This window comes from Euprymna scolopes, chromosome 14, assembly GCF_053919585.1.
Source record: "Euprymna scolopes isolate OS-2025 chromosome 14, ASM5391958v1, whole genome shotgun sequence".
Lineage (NCBI taxonomy): Eukaryota > Metazoa > Mollusca > Cephalopoda > Sepiida > Sepiolidae > Euprymna > Euprymna scolopes.
This window is the reverse complement of record NC_136495.1, coordinates 111,698,185-111,723,228: the sequence shown is the minus strand read 5'-3', so window position 1 is coordinate 111,723,228 and position 25,044 is coordinate 111,698,185. Positions and strand designations below refer to the sequence as shown.

General features: G+C 32.9%; 1 protein-coding gene across 3 annotated transcripts in view; it reads right to left on the bottom strand.

The window, feature by feature from the left end:
* The window catches only part of LOC145293223 (DNA damage-regulated autophagy modulator protein 2-like), a 75,982-nt gene that overhangs the window by 8,910 nt on the left and 42,028 nt on the right, over positions 1 to 25,044 (bottom strand). For all 3 annotated transcript variants that reach the window (XM_080139764.1, XM_080139766.1, XM_080139765.1), the window contains 3 exons: positions 8,230 to 8,372; positions 5,300 to 5,477; positions 761 to 831 (listed from right to left, as the gene is read on the bottom strand). In XM_080139764.1, the coding sequence (XP_079995890.1) occupies positions 761 to 831; positions 5,300 to 5,477; positions 8,230 to 8,372 (392 nt within the window). The remainder of the gene's footprint in view (positions 1 to 760; positions 832 to 5,299; positions 5,478 to 8,229; positions 8,373 to 25,044) is intronic.

Sequence of the window (25,044 nt, the reverse complement as noted above, 5' to 3'; positions counted from 1 at the left end):
GGGAGAAAAACAATAACATCAATGCTCGGTGCATTTTTTTTTTTTTTTTTTTTTTTTTTGGCCACCAGGCCTGATTTGGTAACACCAGTAAAAATTCAGCAAAAATTGTTAGAAACTTAAACAAGCATTAAATATAAGTAAATAAATTAAATGAATTAACACCACAGCTGCGATTTTAATTTGCTTTTGAAACAATAACATAAGATTAAATATAAGCAGAAGATCATCACCTCCGTTCAGTCTCATGTAATTGTGAAGCAAGGGTTGTGCAGTCTTCAGTTACACTTTTGAATCAGCACTGCTTGATTCCAGTGGCAAGACGAAATCTAAGACAACTGAAAATAATGCCGAGATAAGCAGAGGGCACATACAGCACTTGGTATTTTCAACTGGTTACCCATTTTGTGTACTGACCAAATTCAATGTTGCTTAACTTCAGGGATCTAACAGGAACTAGTGCGTTAAACTTGATTATACCGTATACAGAAGTAAAAGATATAATCTCAAAATAAAGGGAGACTACAATTGGCAGGTGCAGTGTAAACATGCAGCATTTAGTTTAAAGTCATATACAAAATCATACACTAATCTGAGTGTACCAAATGATTCTAGAAGTTACTGCAAGTAAATAAAAAAAAACTTTAAATTAAAAAAAAATAATTTAAAAAACAAAAAACAAATAAACTTTTTAATTTAAAAAAAATGAATAGAAATAAAAAAATTTTTTCAAATTAAAAACAAAAAAAAAAGTTTTGCTTACTTCCATATCCGGTTGCCAATGCAATGGATCATCTTTGTATTTTTTTCCTGCAACCGCAGCAGCAGCAAATGCTAAGAAGAAAGAATTAAAGAAAACAATGGATCTTTCTTTTTTTCTTTATTCAAAAATAGACAACCATTCATCAAAAATACTATTTTTCTTTGTCTTAGTAGCACGAACCATATATATATATATATATATATATATATATATATATATATAATTAGCAGAGATTAAATTAGGATCAACAAATGTTCTACCTCTTCAAATATTTTTTTTTTTATTGTCATCGAAATTGGTGAAATCGTCCATTTTTCAAAATCAAATAGATTTATTGCCTGCTTTAGTCAGGGACTCATCGCAGTGCACCAGGAAGAAATTTCACATGCCTCTTTGCAGTGATAGTCTACAATAAAGTGTAGTCTACATTGCACTGTCGAAAACCTATGGTTTATTTTTTATATAATGGCCTGAATTAATATCTTAAAATGCAAAAGTTAAGTATCATGGTTTGACTGTGCTCTAAACAGAAACATTCATTTCGAACGCGCCTCTGTCTTATCAAAGAACCTATTACTGATTTTATATATTTTTTTATTTGATATTCTGATACAAAACCTATCCAAGAACACTTACAAACACAAAGTACATTTGTGTGAAATATCAAAAAAAAAAAATCAGTCCAGCCATTTTGGAGTCCATAGAGAACAAACACACACACAAGCAAAGTGTCTTTTATATATAAGTAGAGATAAATGATTTGCTTTGATACTTTATTTCAATTTCATAGTATCAAGGCATATTGCCACCAAGACGTAGAGCCTGTTATGGTAGGGGCAGATTTATAAGGACATTCTAAGTGGAGAGTTGTGCTGCAAGATATTTATTACCATTGCATTTAAATTTCTACATGTTAGTACAGTCAGGAAAACGAAGTAGGAATGGAACTCCAAAAGTTAGCAGTCCAAGGAAAGCTATTAGGGTAGACAGTTTTATGGCATTAAAGTTTTGATATCAGTCTGTCCTTAGGTCATATGGTAGCAAATACCACTAGAAAGCTAAATGTTTTGGTTTCAATTCTAGCTAATGGCATCCGAGTTATGTTTTTAAAAACTTTTGAAATCACTACTATATAATTAATAATCAATAGACAATTGGCTCTATAATAATAATAACTACGAAATCTGTATAAATAAAAATATCATTTAAGCATATTTTATGACCTGGCAATGACGAGCAGCCTGCTCGTATATATATATATATATATATATATATATATATATATATATGTATGTATACATATATATAGTACATACATATGCACAGTCGTAGAAATTTCCAGGTTGATATCTGGGGGTGCATTAATTCACTGGAAGATCCACCCCCAGGCTTTTTTAAGACACACATCTAGAAGAAGGAAAAACCGATATAAAAAACTTGTGGTCTACTCTATGCTCTGTCTTGTGACAGCCATTGCACTAACGAAGCAGTAATACCAAAAAGTGTGGCTGGTTCTACACAAAGCTTTCACCACTACAAACAAATCTGTGTGGATTCCGAACAACTTAGTTGTTATCACAGAGCTCATATGTTGAAATCGACAGGTGAGTCTATTTTTTTTTTTGTTAATAGAAAGTAAACAAAATTAATCCAAAATCATTTACTTATGTTTTAAGAATTCAAACAATAACTTAAATTTGTGTACAATCGTTTTTATTAATATACAATCTCATCAGCACAAATGTGCGTGTATTGAGGAGGTATTCATGAAGGTTGCTAGCAATGCAGTAAAGCCAAATATACTATTCTAGTTTTTTTGCATTGTTATCAGACTTCATAAATAATCACATACTTATTTATCAACAATGCTTTAAGCAAAGACTATATATTAAACTGTACTACCTGTACGCAAGATTTAAACACCAGACAAAAGTCACCTTCGATTTGCATCCGGCGCCTTTATTCATACGGTTTGAAACAGCTATATGATATAGAAGTGAAATATTTCTATTATTTCACAAACATAGTAAGCTTCCAGATGTCCATCTTACCTAAAAGGGGAGGGAACTTCTGTAATATTGCTTTAGTTAGAAGCTTTTCATATTTCCTTTACAGAATTCTCTACCCTGAAGAGAACTTTAAATAATCATTTGACACTTTTTTTAATTGAATAAGTTCTTTGAAAATGGACATAAATACATTCAATTTAGAAGACGTTTAACAATTTAAAAAATTTTAAGACTTGTCTAAAATACACTTAAATATATTTGAATTAATTTTTTAAAAATTACTTGGATGCCATCAGCTAGAATTGAAACCAAAAGTGCTCTAGCTGCATTCCCTTATTTAGCATTCCAGCCGCATTCGAGCTATAAATAGATAGATAAGAAAGATTCAAAATTAAACCACTTCAAGCTATGAATGAATTTGCGCATGTGCAAAAGTAATAGAAATATGTCGGCAAGTTGAAATTAACATTTTGCATTTCAACTTGCCGACATTTCTATTAATTTGTGCATGCGTAAACTAAATCATAGCTATAAGTGGTTTAATTTTATAACTTTCTTATCTATTAGATAGACTCAAATGTGGTTGGAGCACTGAATGTTCTGGTTTCAATTCTAACTGATGGCACCCAAGTCCCTTTTGTTTTTAATCTTTTGAAATCAGTAATATATATATAATTGTCTACTATAATAATTAAATACATGAAGACATTAGTGTTTCATCCTTTCGTGAATCTTCAGCACAGGGTGTCACGATTAACACCAGTCGATAGATTCGAACCCGGCAACACAAGCCATCTCTGGTTTGATTAGCAAAGACCGTATCTAATCGCCTACCATTAACCACGTGAAATAACGTTGAAATTAAACATTTTATTTTTTAAATGTTTGTTATGTCAGTCATAGTGATCTAATCATAAGAGCTAAATTGACTGACTTAATTCAACGATAAGAAACAAGTTTCTTAAAGCGGCTGACATAATTATTTACTATAATAATTAAATACCTACTGACACTAGTGTTTCATCCTTTCGGGAATCTTCAGTGCAGCATGTCATGATTAACAGCAGTCGATAGATATATAGCATTGCTACAAATATAATTTGCTGATTTCTTTATGTCCTCTGATGAGAAGAATAATATAGGGTGACCCCCCAAAAAACGGGCCCCAACTCTAATTAGGCCCCATTTCTTAGTGTTTTGTCTGAATAAAATGAAACTTTGGTCATAACTAGTTTATTATATTCAAAACATCACATCAAAACACTAGGGTCTTTGGCCTTTTTTTCTCCATTCTACAGCATATGTTCTAGATGGCCCCCATTTAGCTTTTGTTTTTTAGGGGGTTACCCTGTAAGAATAGCATTCTTTGAAACTCCGCGGAATAAGGACTTTGTAAATTGTTTTTTGGAGTATTCAGTCAAACAATAAATTTTGATTGTAAAGTTCAACTTACAGTTTTAATTTTTTTTTCTCATATATATATATATATATATATATATTTCATATATTCAATGGAGAATTGCTCTCTAATAATGAATATGAAATTTGTATGAATTAAAATATAAGCACAGAATTTTTAAACGTAACCTTTATTTTATCCATGTGGATAGCATACTCTCATTCCGGCAGCCGTGAGTCCTAGAGATTATATTTTTTGGGGGTCACTCACACTGAGGATTGAACGTCCAAGAGTATAACTTTTACAACTGAATCTTGAACCCAATCATGGCTTACGAAATGAAAACATGTTATCCCTGTGGATTAGATAAAGAGTTTGACATAAAGATTCTGAGTTCAACAAGATACACCTGAAGAAGGTCGGAAGTTACATCGATCGAAGCATTGTGCAAATAACCCTCAAGATGAGGACAGCAGTTTAAAAAATCCAAATAAAACAAAGATTTCTTATCTAAATATTAATTTACTTATCCATACGTCCAGTGTCCACTAACAATTAATGAAAAACAGAATTACCTCCCTTTATTGTTGCTCTTTATCAGTTAAAAATCATTAAAACAATTTCCTCTCCAAAAATTTAAAAAACATGGCTGACTGTTTACAGTTTCAAATTGGCTATTTTATTTTATAATTAACAAAAAAAAAAAACATGTTGAAGAGACTAAATTTTTTTTTTATTATCAGAGATTTTTTTTTTTAAATTAAAAAAAAATGTGGAAGTGAACTGACATCTGTTCCTTTACAATTTATATAAAAAATTATTCAGAAAAAAAAATAAAAACAATGTGTTGTCTGTTGAATTTTTATTGGAAAAAAAAAAAAAAAAAAAAAAAATTTAAATTTTTTAAAATTAATTCTTTTTAGCTTTAAAAGCTAAAAAAAGAATTTGCTAAAAAATTTCCACAAATTCTGCTAGTTTCTTTTATTCTATTAAATCTTTCGAAGCTTTTTTGCAGATAATCCCCACCTGAGCACAATGGTAGCAGTTTTGTTTTTTTGTACATTTTTTTTAAATGAAAAGTATAAAGAAAAACAACAAAAAAAAAAATGGTTCAGCAGTTAAAAAGGATACTGGTCACAAAGCAGGTGGATGAGAGGCATGAAATGACCGCACGTGCACGACATACTAACACACCATTGTAGAGGGGATACATCTTGTAAGACACGACAGACTGTAAGATGGCATATAGTGTACCAATTCCAAACACCATTAAGGCTCCGATTAAGTGAACAATGAGCACGTTTGATTCCTGAAAAGATTTAAAAATTATGATTATATTACACATTTATAAGATTATAACATTATATTACACATTTATAAGATTATAACATTATATTACACATTTATAAGATTATAACATTATATTACACATTTATAAAATTATAACATTATATTACACATTTATAAAATTATAACATTATATTACACATTTATAAAATTATAACATTATATTACACATTTATAAAATTATAACATTAACATTATATTACACATAAAATTATAACATTATATTACACATAAAATTATAACATTATATTACACATAAAATTATAACATTATATTACACATAAAATTATAACATTACACATTTATAAAATTATAACATTATTACACATTTATAAAATTATAACATTATTACACATTTATAAAATTATAACATTATTACACATTTATAAAATTATAACATTACACGTAAGATTATAAAATATTATATTGCACATAAAATTATAACATAACATTATATTACACATTTATAAAATTATAAAATATTATATTACACATTTATAAGATGTAATTCTTGTTCATCCATAGAAAAATTTTTAAATTTTATATTTATTTAATGTTTTCATCTGTGTTCAGATTTATCATTAAACTGATTTCAATAAACCTTACAATATTTATTGATTATATATATATATATATATATATAAAAAATCAATAAATGACAAGACTATATTTCAAAGTTCATGATGTTGACCATCTTATAATTTATTCCTTTAATTCAGTTGACATTTACAATTCTTGACAGTATCTGTTTCGTAGTATAAAATCAATCAATTATTATATCAATCAGTGAATCTATTACGTCCTTAACTCATCAGAAGAAATAGCAACAATCAATCCATCAAAAGGAAATAAAGTGCGTTTTGATATGACTAAAAAGTCTGAAAATTGGAAGAGAAGCCGTAAATACCTTTTAATATGTTTCCATTACACCATTTTGAATTCAAAATGGTGTAATGGAAACACGCACACACAAATGTGACGCTCGCTCTTTGTTTATAAACACTGATAAAGTAGTGGATGGATGTTTGTTTAGACATTTGGCAAGATTATTTACAAGCGCTGCTCCCGTGGGTCGATTGGTAGAAATGGTTCTAGGTTCAATCCTTGGCTTGGAATAGGTGCTAGTCTAGCGGCACTGACGAGTTGTGATACAACGAAACAGGACTGTATGTCAATGACTACAAATATAAATATATATATATATATATATATATATATATGCAGAAAGTTTGCAGATTTAAAATGAAAAAGTGTTTGTTTTTTTAAATCTTTATTTGCACCAATAACAACCTTTACTCTTTATAAGTTAGTTCTATCTGTGGACAAGCTTATAAATGCTTCACTTATAAAATTCTTTGTTTTGATGTGAAATATAAATCTAACTCATGTGCAATCTTTTTTTGTGATATTAACCTAAAACTATCTAAATGGTTTTGTAATCTCTGAAATAAGTGATCACTGGAGCGGGCTAGGTCAGGAGAATATGCAGAATAAAGCAAGATTTCCCAACCAAATTCTCTAAGGAGACTGTTAGTCAACAGTGCTGTATTTTGAAGGAAAAGTTAAAGATTAATCATAATGATATGTTTAAGTAATAATAATATGCATAAAATAAATTGCAATGGTTTAAAATACCCCATCTACAAACCAGCAATAAATTTTTGTACTGACCCGATATATATATATATATATATATATATATATATATATTATATAATAGAATGTCTATGAAAAAGACAAAAGGAAAAATAATTTAAAAACAAGTAGAGACTATCAAAATTGAGATTTACTGGTTCATTTGAATTAACAAATGTCTTCAAAAAAAGTTGTTAAGCAGAATGAAACTGGTAAATCTCATTTTTGGTCATTTCTTTTTATGTTTAATTTATTTTTCCTTTAATCTTTCCCATACATCTTGTCAACACAGCATTTCATTCCATGATATATTGTGCATTTTATCCTCATAAGGATATGTATGCAGCTATGTGCTTTGGTATTTACTTCCACAGTGATCAATACACGATTAGAACATTAATTTTATTACAAGAATCTAAGTCGTAAAACTGCATAGCTGATGCCTGACAACATAAGGACTGGCTGAAGTTTTACCTGAATTTTACTTACCAAATTATCTCATGTAAACGTTGATAACTCAAAAAACTATGTATTTGATTAGGCTGAAATTTTAATTGGTGGTTACTCTTATCAAATAGCATCAGATTTATCCATCTTGTCAGGGGTAAAGTCATAAAATGTGGGATTTCATTGGCTACAATATGGGCCAAGTAAAGAGTCTCTACAATAAACATAACCAAAAGTGTTTTTCTTTTTTGGTGACCTTGACGTTGGCATTACAAAATCAAATCAGTTTGAAGCTAGACTCTGACCGATATTTTGGCTAAGTTTGATGACGATTGGTCAAGCGATGTTGACACTAAGATATATGCAAGCAAACAACAGCAAACTCAACGAAAAGCATAACCTTTTTGGCGGAAGTAAGAATATACTTAAAGAAAGCTACAGAGAAATGTTTGGGTTTCATTTTATGAGAAAATTTCTTTTCAAGTCTAAACTTACTGATCTACACACTGATAATAGCAGTTTGATTTTTATTTCTCTTTTTGGATTCAACTGATTATTCAACATATTCTTCGCTGATGAGACCATTGAAGAAATTTTGTTCTTTTGTAAAATACAAAAAAAAATTTTTTTACCTGAAAATTTCCGACAACACTCATCCCAAAGGCAGCAATAATTCCTAAAGCAAAACTGATTTTATTGAGAAGATGAATTCGAGTGTTGTCTACATTAACCATCGTTTCAATGAGTTTGTAACGGACATACATTGTGGCAAAAGCTGAAAAGAAAAGAATAAGAAAAATTAAAACAATATGAAAAACAAAATATACATATTGTAGAGGTAACAAAGGAGGATTGCTAAGAACAGTGGTGAGTTATTCCCCTTTGGGCAGAGAGACCCAGACGACTGGACAAGATTCCAGATGGTTGAATATGAAAGAATTAAATTAAAAACCCTACCATATATGGTAGAAACCACTATGAGTGATGAGTAACAAGCCCTTTTTTATGTTACAAATCTACTTTATGATTTAATTTGGTTGTTTTACGGCATATCAACCCTTTTTGGGTTATTTAATGCCGAATCCAGTTGTTTTGGAAACAGTTTTGATGCTTCAATTTCTTTATATCTTCAAATATTTATTTGTAGAGTTTGGTTGCTTTATGGTATATAAACCCTTTTCGGGTTATTAAGTTGGTGCAAAAATGATGTCATTTTTTTTTTATCAGATATACGCATGTCAAAAAACATTATTTTTGCACCAACCTAATAATGCTGAATCCAGTTATTTTGTAGAAGATTTTTATTCTTCAAGCTCTTTGTATCTTCAATCGTTAGTTTTATAGTGGATTTTATCGTTTTTGTTCCCTGCCCTTCAGAACATGAATGAGTTTTGCAATGGGAAAGGGAAAATTGATTGATTGATTGATTGATTGGTTTTACGGCATATCAACCTATGTGGTCATTTAATGCCGGAGTCCTTTTTTTTTTTTTTTTTTAACTTTTTTTATTGGGAGGGGGGGAATGACTTTTTCAGCCTTTCCTCCCTTTTTTTATAAAATTGAACTAAGAAATTAAATGTTGTATTTATACATGGATGTGTATATTTGGATGACTTTAAATTTCCTTAAATTTTCTTATATAAATTTACTTTCCTTAGGTATGCTAGAATATTTGCTGAGTTGACCTTTTCAAAAAGGTCTTCCATATTGCTTTCTGTATAATATAATTTTCTAGTTGGGGCAAGGTCATCACACCCAACTAGGATATGTTTTACTGTGAGTGTCTCCTGGCATGGGATGCACTCTGGCGCCGATTCTCCATTTAGTATATAAGAATGAGTAAAGTTGGTGTGCCCTATGCGCAGCCGAGTCAGTATCACATCTTCTCGGCGTGATCTCTTGATGTCCGGACATCGTTCCTTAAGTTCAGGTTTGATTGAGTATAATTTGTTGCCCTCTTGCTGACTCCACCGCAGTTGCCATTTTTCCTGTATGTATGCTTTTATCTGGGGTCTAAGATCAGTATGTGGAATCTTAAAATTGTCAGTTGGAAGGTGAGAAGATCTTTTTGCAGCTATATCTGCCCTGTCATTGCCTTTGATCCCCACATGGCTGGGGATCCAGACAAGAATAATGTTTTTAGTAGTTGAAAGGATATTGATTTTTTCTATTAATTTTGTTGTTAGTGGATTTTCTTGTTTTTGATTTTGTATAGATAATAGGACTGATAGAGAATCTGTGAGAATGATGAAGTTTTTGGTGGTTTCCTCTGAAATTATGTTGAGTGCTAGATCGATAGCTATAGTCTCTGCAGTGAATATAGATGCTTCATTTTGAAGATTTCTCTTCATTGTGGTTTTATGGTACGTTGCTGCACATCCAGTGTGATTGTTGCTTTTAGACCCGTCTGTGTAGATAAAGGTGTAGTCTGAATATTGTAATTTTAAATGTTGAAGTTCGTCGTGGTATTCACTAGGGTTTGTGGTAGATTTGGACTTTTTGCTTAGGTTGAGTTTTATTTCAACTTGTTTCATGGTCCATGGGGGTGTTTTAGGCAGTATGAAGTTGTGAATGCTGGAGATTGGAATTTTCGATTCTTCAATGCTTTCCTTCATTCGGAGCCCGAACGTTTTGATAGTTTTTCTTCTCATGTTAAAGAGTTCTTCATATTTAGGATAGAAGGTACATTGGTATGCAGGGTTGTTTGGGCAAGACTTCAATTTCAGTAAATATTGAAGGGCTAACTTTTCTCGCCTTAGATCTAGTGGGGGTTCGTGTGCTTCCGTGTATAGACTGTTCACGGGGGAAGTTCTGTATGCTCCTAGGGCCAATCTTAGGCCAGTATGGTGAATAGGGTCTAGGCTTTTTATATATGATGTTCGGGTTGATCCATATATGAAACAACCGTAGTCTAGCTTTGAGCGGACTAGTGCTCTGTAAAGTTTAAGGAGTGTTTCCCTGTCTGCACCCCAATCGGTATGTGCTACCACTCTCAAAAGATTTACAGCTTTGTTACATTTTTTTTTCAGATAGTTCATGTGTGGGATGAATGTTAACTTTTTGTCAAATAAAATCCCTAAGAATTTGTACTGGTCAGTAACTGGTATGGGCATTCCTTCCATGGTTAGGACAGGATCATTATGCATGTTCTTTAGTTTGCAGAAATGCATGCATTTCGTTTTTCTTTTGGAGAATCTAAATCCATTCTCTTCCGTCCATCTCATTACTTTGTTTAAGCACAATTAAAGCTTCCTTTCTATTATAGATATATATCTAGATCTACAGCATATTAGGAAGTAATCCACATATAGGGAGCAATCTACCCCAGGGTTAAGGTTTTTTACAATGTTGTTAATTCGGATACTGAACAGGGTCACTGACAGTATACTCCCTTGAGGTACTCCATTCTCTTGTTCTTTCAAGTCCGAGAGAGCTGTGCCAACCTTTATTCTGAACCGTCTATTTTTTAAAAAATTTTCAATAAAAATTGGCATTCTGCCTTTTAGTCCAAGCGCCTTCAGATCCCTTGTAACACCGTACTTCCACACAGTATCGTAGGCTTTTTCCATGTCAAAAAACACTGCTGTTAAATGTTCTTTCCTTGCAAAGGCTTCTCTGATGAAGGTTTCAAGTCTGACTATGTGGTCTATTGAACTTCGGTTTTTCCTGAATCCTGTTTGAAATTTTGTAATAAGATTCTCTGTTTCCAGGAACCAGATTAGTCTTTTGTTTATAATCCTTTCCATGGTCTTACAAATGCAGCTTGTTAGAGCTATTGGCCTGAAATTCAATGGATCTGAGACGTTACTTGATTGGGATTGGATGTTTGAGTTTTCAGATTTGGGGATTGGTATTATTGTGGCCTCTTTCCAGGTCTCGGGTACGTTTCCACTGGACCATATAATATTGAAAATTTCAAGTAGGTATTCCATTGAGGCTTCTGGAAGTTTTTTGAGGATTTCATATGGAATTTCATCGGGCCCTGTAGCTGTGTCATGGGATTTGGTTAGCAATTCTTTTAATTCAGGCAAGGTAAGAGGTTGGTTGTATTTTTCAGCATTTTGTAATTTAAATAGAATTTTCTTTTTCTCTTCCTTTTCTCTAATCTTTTTGAATTTCTCTGTTTGTCTGTCACATGATGAAATTTTTGATAAATTATCTGCCAGGTTATTGGAAATGTCTTTTTGATCGGTGTATATTTTGTTGCCTTTAGAGATGTGGGATATTGGTGTACTACTACACTTTCCTTCTATTTTCCTCATCATGTTCCAAACTGTTTTTGCCTTGGTATTCACATTAATTTTGGATATATAATTTCTCCAGGTTGTTCTTTTGGATTCCTTTATGATATCGTCTGGCTTTTGCTCTGTTGTTTTTGAAGAAATCCAGATTTTCGCTTGTTGGATACTTTTCGAATTTTCTCAAGGCAGCTCGTCGAGCTCTGATGGCTTTTCTGCATTCTTTTGTGAACCAAGGTTTGTTGTGATTGTTGGTTTTGGTTGTTTTCGGTATGGTATTATTTTCTATGTTTGTGAGTGTTTTAATGAAGTAGTTCAAATGGTTATCTTCATCTTTCTTTTCGATAATTAATTGGTTTTTGCACTGTTCCTGGAAGTCTTCCCAATCCGCTTTATGTAGGTTCCATTTGGGTGTTTTTTGTTCAGTGCTAGTACTTAGACTTTCCAGGATGATTGGGAAATGATCACTCCCACAGGTGTCATTGTGTACTTTCCAGTCATAGTCCATATATATGGAAGGATCATATAAGGTAAGGTCAATGGCGGTGTAAGTACCTGTTGCTGGGTACATATAGGTGTAGTTTTGATTATTAAGGAGGCATAGATTATTTTTATTTATTATGTTTTCTATTTCTTTTCCTTTTTTATTTGTTTCTTTACTTCCCCATATTACATTGTGACTGTTGAGATCTCCTAGTAGAAAAAAGGGTTTAGGGAGTTGTTTTATTAATTGAGTTATCTCAGTTTCGTTGATTGTATCTTTTGGAGGGATGTATATTGAGTAAAGTGTTATAGTTCTATGTAGAGTCACTGAAACTGCAATTGCTTGCAAGTTTGTGTTTATATTTATTTGTCTTTGAGGGACTTCATTCTTCACAAGTATTGATGTGCCTCCAGAAGCTCTGTCCGTATCTTTATTTATGTAGTTGTAAGATGTGTAGTGTTTTATGTTGATGGTATTATTTTCTTTCAGAAAGGTCTCCTGTAGACAGACAAGTGCTGGGCTCATATTTGTTATTAATAATGTGAGTTCATTTTGGTTTGCTTTTATCCCTCTGATATTCCATTGTAATATTTTGTTCATCATTTGGAATTGTGTTCAACTTCCATTGTCTCCAATCCCTCAAATCTATTTTCTGTCGGAGTCCCTGTTCGAGATATAGATCGGGATCTTTCTTTTCCTGTTTTTGTTTGTTTTTTTTTTTGTCTGGGGGGATTTTTGATTCTTTTCTGGCTTGTGATGTGTTTGATGGTTGTTCGGTTGTTTTTGTAGAAATGGTTTGTGGTTTTGTTTCTTTTTGTGGTTCAGTAGTGTCTTTACTTAATATTATCCTTGGATTGGTTGCAGACATTGCACTATTCATTTTCCTCATTTCTTCTAATAGTTCTTTCATTTCCTATTAGTTTGCTTAGGACATCAATTTTCTTGTCAGTTGTATCCGTTACATGTATATGACCATTTTGATTGTTGACTGGATTAGTTTTTTTTGTTGCATCTGCATATGTTTTAGTTTCGATGATTTTCCTGGCCTCTGGGTAGGATATATTCTTTATATGTTTTAGTTTGGTCACTTCTTTTTCTCTTTTCCATATTTCGCAATATCTAGAGCCAGCGCCATGGTTTCCCAGGCAGTTGGCACACTTGAAATCTTTTCTGCAGTCAATGTGTGGGCCACTTTCTCCACATCTTCCACACACTGGTAATCGTGTGCACCGATCTTGATGGTGTCCAAACTTCTGGCACTTGAAGCATTGGAGGGGGTTTGGAATATAAATTTCTACATTTATTTTCATATATCCGACTTTCACTTCTTTGGGTATGGTGAGGGAATCGAAAGTTAGTATATATGTATTGGTATCGATTTTCTCACCGTTTTTTTTAATTTGAACTCTGCAAACATCTAACACATTCTGTTTCTGTAAGTTTGTCCGGATTTCCTCCAAGAGACAAAGTGCAAGTTCGTGGCTTTTCACTACTCCTTTGCAGGTATTTAGGGTTGGATGTCTGTAGCATTTGATTTTGATGTTTTCAAATAATTTTAGTTTCAATATTTCTTTAGTTTGTTCTTCGTTATGGGTTTCTATTAGTAGGCTGCCGTTAAATTGTTTTTTAATAGACTTTGGTTTTAGAGTTTTAAGATTTTTTTCAATTTTAAAAGGTGATAGTTTGCTCAAAGGAGTTTCCTCCATTGATTCTATTACTACGAATGTTGAGTTCCTTGGTTTTATCGTCTCTTCGTCAGAGCTACTGATGTCAGAGACATCAGAGTGGGTTCTCTTTGGGTGGTTTTTGGGAGGAATAAGCCATATATTTTGTTTTCTTTTTTCGTCATCTTTGTTCCCCACCCACCTCGGAGTCCTATTTGGGAAGAGCCTGGGGGGAAACCCATTCGCCCAGCCTCTACAGGGATACAATGATGATATAACCGACTTTGGTGGTATCATAATGATTATCTGTTCTCTCTTGATATTGCTATGGGATCTGTAGCAATCCTGAGGGGTTTACAGCCTCGTCATCGATATTCACACCTAATCGATTGACCCTCAGCCACAGCTTTCCATCATATATTAGGGAGTAGGGTTATTTGTGGGAGAGGGGGGATGTGTTGTATTAGTAGTGGGTTTTTGGAATGGGCAATATATGGTGGGGCTTGGCGTGACTGGCCGATTGGTCGGATCGGGCCTCTCCGACCGCCCGTCTAATCGAAGTAAGGGCCAAAGTAATGTGTTGCGGTGCCTAAACTTCTATGTATCCTGGTTTAGGTTCGCTCAATCACCAGGATCACGTCCTAAGACTTTACGGGTAGCAACCCACGGCTAACTGGTTGCCCCATTGAGGGATTTTTACCCTCTGCAGGGGGACAGTCGGTTTGTTCTCATGCCCTACCGACAGGGCAAAAAAAAAAATAAATAAATAGATAATTTAATAGAATATATTTGTTTTCTTTTTCTTTCTTTTTTTGTTGTTTCTTTTCCTTTTTAAAATCTGTTTCTATTTAACCCATAGTTGGGACCCTAACAGGTACTACCACTCCGGGTCAGGGTGGACCTGGGAGCAATGGCAATTAAGAGGTGGCTTCACACTCCCCAAACCCGTAAGCTGGACCTCACCATCGGATGTAGTTTAAGGTCATATCTAGGACCGGGAGTAAGGTAGGAAAAAATAAAATAAAAAGGGGGGGGGGAATAGACTGTTGTTTTTGTTTTTGGTTTTGCAGAACATAATTAAGTTTTACAAAAAAGATCAGAAAACAAAAAAACGTCAATGTAGGTGCATTTCGTCTCAGGAAGCCACAGGGCAGCCTGATCTGGTAGCACCAGGGAAAGGGAAAAGGGTTACAGTATGGTACTGTAGGGTTACAGTATTTGATACATTTTAAGTTAAGAAACCAGTCAGGAAGTGGGGGAGAAAGGAAGAAAGAAAAAGGGGAAAAGGTGGGTTTTTGGCTTTGCAGAAAATAATTAGGTTTTGCAAAAGGAAGTAGAAAAACAAAAAGCATCAATGTTAGATGCATTTTGTTTCAGAAAGCCTAATCTGGTAGCACCAGTTTACTTTATGTTTGTCCATTTATAAATAAAAAGTATATTGTATTTGGTCATACTTTTCCCTTATTTTGTGTGCGGCATAGCATTGAGTTTAATGTATATGTTTTACTTTACAGAGTGACAAAGGTAACAAAAACAAATACTAATAATATAAATGTTTTGTTTTTATTCATAGTCATACCGCTATAAAAAAATAGTTTTTATTTGTATTCACAAAAATAAGCAATTTTATGGAATGAATAGTCTAAAAATTATATATTCTTAGAATCTTTATTAAAATTTTTTTTTTTGTTTTCTTTTTTTTTAATTTCAAATATTTACTTTATTATGCATGACACAATAACAGGTGTAACCAAGTTTGTTTCTATATCAAACTATGAAAACACAAAACACTTATTACAATTGATATTTAGATGAGCTCCAATCTATGGTTTCCCCCCCCCTCCCTCGCCAAACTTTTACAAAAAAACACTTGTCTATCTGAAACCACTCAATAATTTCCCCCACTCTTTATCTGTGACTAAACCTAAACGTAAATTCTATGAACAAAGCTTCTTTCTTAGAACTGCACACCTGTGGAACTCTCTTCCGTTTCTCTGTTTTCCAGCTCACTACAATCTGGTAGTCCTCAAATCCAATGTAAACAAATTCTTGATGAACCGTCCCCTTAAGTAATTCAATTTACCAAATTTCCACTATTAATGATTACTACGATATTATCTCATTGACTACTATACACTCAATAACCCCTATCCTTGAGTGGCCTCCGGACCTTGTTAAATGGTGATACCTACCTATAAAAAAGAAATATTAAAAAATAAAATCCATAAAACATCCAAACAGACTGTTTTATACAGCTATAGTTTAATGCAGAGAAAAACATCACAACACTCATGATTATATCATACAAGACATTTAATGGGTCTTTTGTAATATATGCAAGAAATTGAAGAAATTTTTTTTTTCTTGAAAATTTCCTAAACGCTCATCCAAAAGGCAGCGATAATTCCTTAAGCAAAACTAATTTTATTGAGAATATAAATTCTTATGAAAGTTTAACATAAAATATCCCCCCACACGATTTTTAAACTAGTGTTTAGCTAAAAACACGCCCATTTACAAACACCCTTTTAAAATTTTGAGTTAAGGGATCATTTTATGTTATACTTAGACAGCAAACTAAAAGCTAAATATATGTCAAAATTTTCTTTGTTGTCAAGGAATAATTAGAAAATCAGAGTTGTAAAAACTTGCAAAATATTACTAAATCGTCATCCTAACTCTGTCAAGAATGAAGTGCCAAAAGATTATGAACATGTTTGCTAGCGTTGAGATAATTATCGTATATTTCGGCGTATAAGGCGACCGTTAGATAAGACGAGGTACAAAATTGGAGCAAATTTTAATAAATGTATCATATATCAGTTGTATAAGGTGACTACTAAATCCCGAAACCATGTTTGTTTAGCCTAGGCTAGAGATTGCAACACACAGTATCTTATGAAATATTGGGTTTTAAAGATGATTTTTTTAACTTTAGGGATTGTCTTGTATTCCGAAATATACGGTAATCAGAATTGGAAATAGGGAAAAAAATAGAACTTATATGGGTATTGGTATCAGAACATTTTTTTTTTCGATTCCAAAACGATTCTTTTTATTTTCCTTTTTTTGTTTGTTTTTATTTAAAACTTAATTTTTCATGGCTTGTATTAGGTAAATATTTATTGATTTTAAACTGTGAATAAAACTAAAATCTATTAATTACCACTAACAAGTGTATTTTTTACATTACTGTAAATATATGCATATATTATATGGGTTTTGCGATAATCTCCCACCTTCAATGAAAAACTATATATTTAGAAATTTAAAAGAATCGGAATCAGTAATCATATCAGAATCAAAAAGTAGAAGAGAATCAGGAAAAATATTCGCATCATCCCATCCCGCTAGAACTCTCAAATCCACAGAATCCTCACAAAATGTAATTATCTCCAGAACTTTCTCAAAGGCGTCAGAAGCAACAAAAGTCACCTTAAATAACCAGTAATATATGTGCAAATCACTCCTTTCTGGTAAGAGGCATAAACAAAACCAGGAGAAATGCTTTTAAATAACAAGTAATCAACACATATGCAAATCAAAAGACATCTAGCCCCCCTCTTCTCCAATCAGCAGCAACCCGATGACACGTAAACCATTCAACTTATTTTTCTCACGATATTGAAAGTGTTAATTTTTGATTAATAGTAATCTGAAAAGTTTCCAATATAAAAGACAAAAACAAAAAAAAAATGCAATTTGAATCTGTCATTTAAATTTTCTTGTTTTTCTAAAATCCTTTAAGCAGGGATTGAACTCTCTATAATAACCCAACCAATGCTGTTATCCACTATGCCAGGTATCATGTAACAAGTTGATTTTCTACATGCAATAACAAATGTTCAATTTTCTGAGAAATGGCAACATTTATACGACTCTTCATTAAATTCATCATCATGCTTATCTAGTGCTCTGGCCAACTCTAAGGTCATCTGCCACCCCCACGGCAAATCATATCTAAGCTTACCTTTCAAAATATACTAGCAGGGCTACCAAATGAAAAAGTAATATAACTTCTATCTCTCCCCCCCCTCTTTCTTTCTTTACCTAGCCCATTTCTCTCTCTGGACATACATAACTAGAGTCGGCATAAGAGAAATAACTCTGGAGAAAAGCCAGAGTTACTCCCCTTTACATCATGTGTGTACATTAGGCACCGCCAAAAATGGCCGCAAAATCAAGTTGTTGTTGTTTTTTAAAACTAAATTACATTTATTAAAATCCATTATTTCTGAGTAACTTTTTTTTTTCTAGAAAGATAAAACCCTGAATTTTATCATATAGAAAACAGAATAATGTAAAACTTTTTCTACTATTTTTAATTAAATTTTAAATGTTAAATTTTCCCAAAAAGTTAACAAGTGACATCTTTTGTCTTGCACAAAAAACGTACTTAAATATTTAAAAAAAAAAAGGTTTTTGAAATAATTAATTTATTTATTTATTGTCTAACTAAGATTTAGGATGATTTTCTAAGAGAATATGCAAAAATATTATAATATAAGTACCTGAATTTCAAATAATTCCACTTATTCATATAGGTAACTAGATATTTCGCGTCAATGTAGAGTCGAGATCGACTCTGTTTACCTTTGCGTTTTATAAGAAGAAAACTATGGAAGACCAAACAAGCCAAAAAAACTTATTTTTCAGTGACGAAAATTTCAATGTATTATTAAGCTGAGGCTGGCCAGTACCAGATGGGTGACCATTTGTATGAGTTTGGTTTGTAATGTGTATGTGTGTGGGGGCCAGGCTCCCCAAAATGGGGGGGGGGCAATTTAAAGCAGAATAAAAAAAAATTATTTCAGCGCGTTTGGTCCACCGTAGTCGAAAGGCGGCAAACGTTTTCAAACGGGATCGAAAAAAATGATGCTATTTTTAACACAAAGGGCACAACATTTATCGAATTTTTTTTTTTTGTATCGATTATTCAAAGCATGTCCTGTTTAATAATGTTCATGCATTATTCGGCTCGCTAAAAAAAAATTGTTAATTTATTTATCAAAAATTTTAAAATGGCTTTTTTCGTATAAATATTAAAAAAAATTTTTTTTTGTTTTGCTTAACTTAAATTAATTATTTTACTTAAAATATTCACCGAATTTCACACTTCAAAACTCAAAAGCGGGATAATTAAACACAATCGAAGTTCTGATATTCAGACGTCAAAATAAGGTATGCAAACAATTTTTTTTTTTTTTTTTTTTTAAATCTATAAATCTGTCCCTTACAACAACACAATATGTTTTGTTCAGTTTCAGATGATTATTTTAAGCATATTTGTTCCCACTTCAAAACAAGGGGGGGTTTTGTAAGCAAAAAAATATATATATATAAATATCGTTTATGAAAAATAAGTACACTGTTATAAAGTTCATTCTTCTCCTAATAATCGCTGAAAATTTTGTATTGATCGGATAATTACCTGATTTTTGGTAGATTTTTAAAAAGACGGTCCGTCAAAAAGTACTGACCTGCCCCCCCAGTTTTGGCGGTGCCTAGTGTACATCTTGATAACATTAAATGATATAAAATGGGCATCCCCTCAAGAAATCTTTTATTATTTTAGATATTATATACCCAAAGTTATACAGATTTTAAAATAATTTTGTGGGTGTTTGTTGTGTATTTTTTAAAATTTAATTAGCTTGACATACGAACAGACATTTTATAATAGATTACTATAAAGTTCAGCATAAAATGTAAACAGCAATACTTATTTTCTGCCATAATACACCGGCACGCTTGTAATGTATGTATATCTTTATAACAAAGTTATCTTGTTAGATTTTCAGAGTCAGACTCAAATAGCATTTAAACTGAGAAATCAAACTTTGCTTCTGATGAATCAATTTGTACAGTGTTATTGATATACGGCATAATCATGTTGACACACTGGTTCTTGTTAGATCACCAAAGTTAAGCAAGGTTGAGCCTTGTTAGTATTGAAATGGGTGATCACTTGGGACTTCCAGGTGCTCTATGTGCTCTCCATTTATCTTGGCATTGTTTCCAGTCAGTCTCAGGCCTCTTCCTGCCACTGGACCCAAACAGTGGCGATTCAGGAGGTGTGGTTTGAGATTGTGCAACCCTTGTCTCACAATTACACACACATCTACCCTTACCGGTGTGTCCATTGTCTCTTAAGACTGAACGGAGGCATCGTCTGTGTTACTGGTAATATGATAATATACTTAGCTACAATTTATTTTTAAAATTATACTTAGGCTAGCTCAAATGACTGCGAATAAGAAATGGCTTTAATAAATCGTTTAAAAATGAAAATCAACAAGGGAGATAATTCATTTTTTAATTGAAGAATATAATACAAGTTTTCTACCTTAAGTTAAAAAATACGAAAATAAAGAAATAAAAAATAACTTCACTGCATTTCAAGCAACACCTGATAGATACAGCTAATATTAGTATATCAATTTTGTATATTCTATTGCTAGACCTATGCAGATTGTTGGTATTAGGGGGATACGATTCTTGTTTTTTTTGTTTTTTTAAGATACCAATCATTTTATTGTCAAAACTATTTTACTTAACAATGGATCGATTTATCTTAATTGAGGAGTTGCTTCTGGCTGGATCATCCTTACAAGAGTATGAAAGTTGTAAAAAACACTCTTAGATCTGATGACCTCAGAGAAGAATAAATCTGGACAGTATAGGATGATGTGTGCAGAACAGGAGACTTTGTTGTCTTGGTCACATTGAAAGAATGGACAAATGTTCTTGGGTATATGTAGAACAGTTGAGGTAACAGTGAGTCTTCTGGAGGTTGAAGGTTCAATCCTCGCTATGAGCAATACTAAGTGAAACACTGTTACAAGCAGGCGTACATTTATTTGATACGCCTTTGTTATCTTTTCATGTACACTTGACAACTCCCAAATCATGTGCATTACATACTGCTATGTTCACAGGGGAAAGCCAAGGAAAACATGTAAGCAAGTGATGATGATGGATTTGAGAGAAAGAGAAATAGATAAAGACTTGGCCAGAGATAATTTGGAAGTCAATTTCTAAAAGCATTTGAAGACATGGCAGCATGTAAAAACTAACATTAACTGCAGGTTTAACAGTAACATAAACAAAAACATTAGTGTGTGTGTGTGTGTGTGTGTATTAATTTTGTTCAAATTTTTTTTTTTGTTTTGTTTACTTGCCTCCTCACGAGGGCAGAGTTAGACACAAGGTCGGGTTTTAATGTGGAGAAGATGCAGCTTGCCAAAAAGGGACACTCTGGATAGTAACATAAATAAATGTATCAGTCATGCAGGATTTCTCTTCCATTAACCAAGAACAAAAAATTGAAGTGTAGCATCAGAACAGATACTACACTTTGATCTTGGCCCGAAGGCAATAATTTTTTTTTTTTTTTTAAATCATGATATTAAATTTTAAAACTTATGAAGCAAATGTTGGCTATATTTTTGAGTGCATCAAGGAATAAAACGTCAATGATCTGAACTTGGAATTCCCTGTCTCTATAATAATAACAATAATAATCTATATATCTATCAAAGTGAAGGTGTCTGTATATCTGTGTGTGTACATTTCCCTACACAATAACTCTGTCAATTTTAAGTCTACAGACTCGAAATTTGATATACAGGGTACTGAGATTTGGGAAAATCTATGTGACCAGTTTTCGGCCAGAAATTTGACGATTAAGGGGTCAAAGTTCAACGATTTGACCTTTGAGAACTCTACCAAACTCCTGACAATTTTGAGTCTAAACACTTGAAATTTTAGATATACATTCCTTGGACATGGATCTAACTTAATTTGAGCCCAAAACAATAAATTTTAAGTCATAATAGGGGTCAAAGTTTAAAAAAATTGACCACTTTTTTTCTTTAACATACACCTTCAAATACCCGGGCAACGCTGGGCACCCATGCTAATAATAATAATAATAATAATAATAAACGATAACAAACAATAATAATAATAATAATAATAAAAAACAATAATAATAAATAATACCTTAGGGAAGCTTGTTGCCACCCAAATTCCAGTGGTGACCAATGGTTGCTGCCCGTGAGAGGTCAACGGTGGATGGCTGTTGCAATGGCGCAAATTCATTTGTAGAGTTTATCTAAAGAAGCAGAGAGTACTGGAAATCTGGAGAGACTTCTTGCCACCCAGACTCCAGGGAACACCACAGGTTGTTGGCAGAGAGTAATCTGATGATGGCTTGTATATATATTAATTTTGCTCAAAATTAATTCTGAGTCTTTTTTTGGGGGGGAGGGGGGGTCATTATATAAAATTTTGAAACTTGTTTAGAAAATGTTGGCTATATTTTTAAGTGTATATAAGGAATGAAACATCAATGATCAGAACCTTGAATTCCTTGTCTGTATAATAAGGAACAATACAAAAAAATTTTGAATAAAAAGAATGGGAGAAATTAGGATCGGGATGAAAGGCTGATAAGATACGACGGATAGCAGTAATGAAAACAGTTGAAATCTTAAGGAGAACCCTTAAATGCAGAGACCAATCTACATGAACTACAAATGTTAACCAGCCATATATAAAACGGTAACAGAAGTGGAACAGGCGGATAGATAACACCACTTGGAACTAAGAAAACTGATACCACAAAATTGTAACTACACACACACAAAATTAAATTGTGTCAACATCGATTAACATCACATCAAACAGTTGGTAAAAGCCGAAAGACTGAGAAGAGAAAGCACTGAACAGACCTCCACTGGATGAGTGCGAAGAGGACTGGGACCTGGGGGAGGTTTATTGTCACCCAAATTCCAGTGATAACCAATGGTCATTGCCAGTGATAAATCAATAGCAAATGGCTGTTGAAACGATCCAAATTCGTTTGCAAAGGATATCGAAAGAGATGGAGAGTACTAGAAATCTAGATAGACTTCTTGTCATCCAGACTCCAGGGAACATTACTCGTTTTCAGTAAGCAATCTTTGATGACTTGTGTGAGAACTCCCAGTAAGCGCAAAAAATAAGAATAAAGATGAAAAAATCCTGCCATGACAGAGTTCAAAATAGACTTTCTCTTCTCTGCAACCTCTTTACCATAGAAGTTGCAACCCTGTCTCTGCTCTATCGTTATTTTCATGATAAGTGTTTGTTTGAGCTCCAACTGATGCCCTCCCTCTTGCCAAACTTTCATGAAAAACACTCGTTTAGCTGAAACCATTATCAATAATTTCCCCCACTCTTAATCTGTGCCTAAACCTAACCAGATTCCATGAATAAAGCTTCTTAGAACTGCATGTCTGTAGAACTCTTCAGTTTCTGTGCATTCCGGCCGATTACAATATGGTGATCTTCAAGTCCAATGTAAACAAGTTCTTGATGAGCTGTCCCCTTAAGTAATCCAATTTACCAAATTTCCACTACTAACATTTACGAAAATATTGTCCCATTGACTACCATACACTCATTAATCCTTATCCTCGAGTGGCCTCTGGGCCTTCATAAGTGGTGACTCCTTTGTAAAAAAAAAAAAAAATAAAAAATAAAAAATAAAAAAAGCTAAATTGTGAAAATCTGTAATAACGACAAACAGATTGAAGAAATTACGTTTTGAAGCGGCTTTGAAAATAATATTTGACGCTTCTACACTATCAAAAAATACGAGGAATACGTAGATACCATTTGTTTCCATGTGAAATTTAGTATTACGATTTCCAAAATTTCGTCTCAATAGTGTAGAAGCACCTAATATTTACTTATTTAGCATGTTTATCAGTAGATGTCATGGATAGAATGCATGAATTCTACAAACATCAACCTTAGGAGAGGAAATTAAAAAAAAAAAAAAAATTCCTGAAAACAATATGCTACTGCTCATTCCAAGTTGTGAGTGGCCAAGTATTTTAATAGGAAGTGATCTGATGAACTCCTAGCACTTGTGTCCTCACAACATAAGTAGTCCTGACTAATTAGATAAGCAGCAAAATCCCACCCCTACACTGTAAAGATCCTTAGATGCCAAAAAGCCTTCTATTCTAATAGTTTCTTCCCTCAAGCTTCCAGGCTTAGGAATTCCCTCCGTTTCCTACTTCCTTTACTGTACTGACATGCAGAAGTTTAAATGTAATGTGAACAAAAAAAAAAAATCTTGTTGCTCAACTCCCTACATAATGTGTCTGTAGATATGGTTCCAAATAGTAGTCCCTTACGTTCAAGTGACACTGTGCCTTGTTTGGGGTGAATAAAAAGAAAAAGAAATTAGGTATGATTAAATTGTTCTGAAGCCGGCTGATGCAGTAGTAGTAGTAGTAGTAGTAGTAGATTTATAGTACATTTTTCTATGCTATCTAAAGTACTATTTAATAGTCGGATTGAAGTTAAAATTTTGGTATTGTGACATTGCAAATGCGATTCTTCATGAATAATAGACTTCGTGGCTTAGTGAGGGATGCCCTTTTCTCTTCCCTGCAACCTCTCCTACAGAAAAGACATTGCAAGCCTATCTTTGTTTTATCGTTATTTCCATGGCAGGTGCTCATCTGAACTTCAATCTCTGGTCCCCCCTTGCCAATCTTTTACGAAAAACACCCGTCTAGCTGAATCCACTGTCAAAAACTTTCCCAATTCTTTATCTATGCCTAAATCAAAACGTAGATTCCATGAACACAGCTTCTTTCTTAGAACTGCACGCCTGTAGAACTGTTCCGTCTGCCTGCTTCCCACCTGATTACAACCTGGATGTCTTCAAGTCCAACGTAAACAAGTTCCTGATGAACCGCCCCCTTAAGTAGACACTTTATTAAATCTCCACACTAACTTACTGTACTTACAATAACTCTTATCCCTGAGTGGCTTCGGGGCCTTGATAAGTGGTGATCACCTTGTAAAAAAAAAAATAAATAAATAAATAAAAAATAAGTTGCTTATTTATTTGCCATAGATTTACTTATCTCCCCTTCCAACCGAACCTAACAGGAAATTACATTGCCTTCAGTTGGCCAACATTAGATTGTAATAATGTCTATTGCTTTAATAAAAGATAATCATGAGTCAGAAAAAAGAATGAAGAAAGAAACAGGC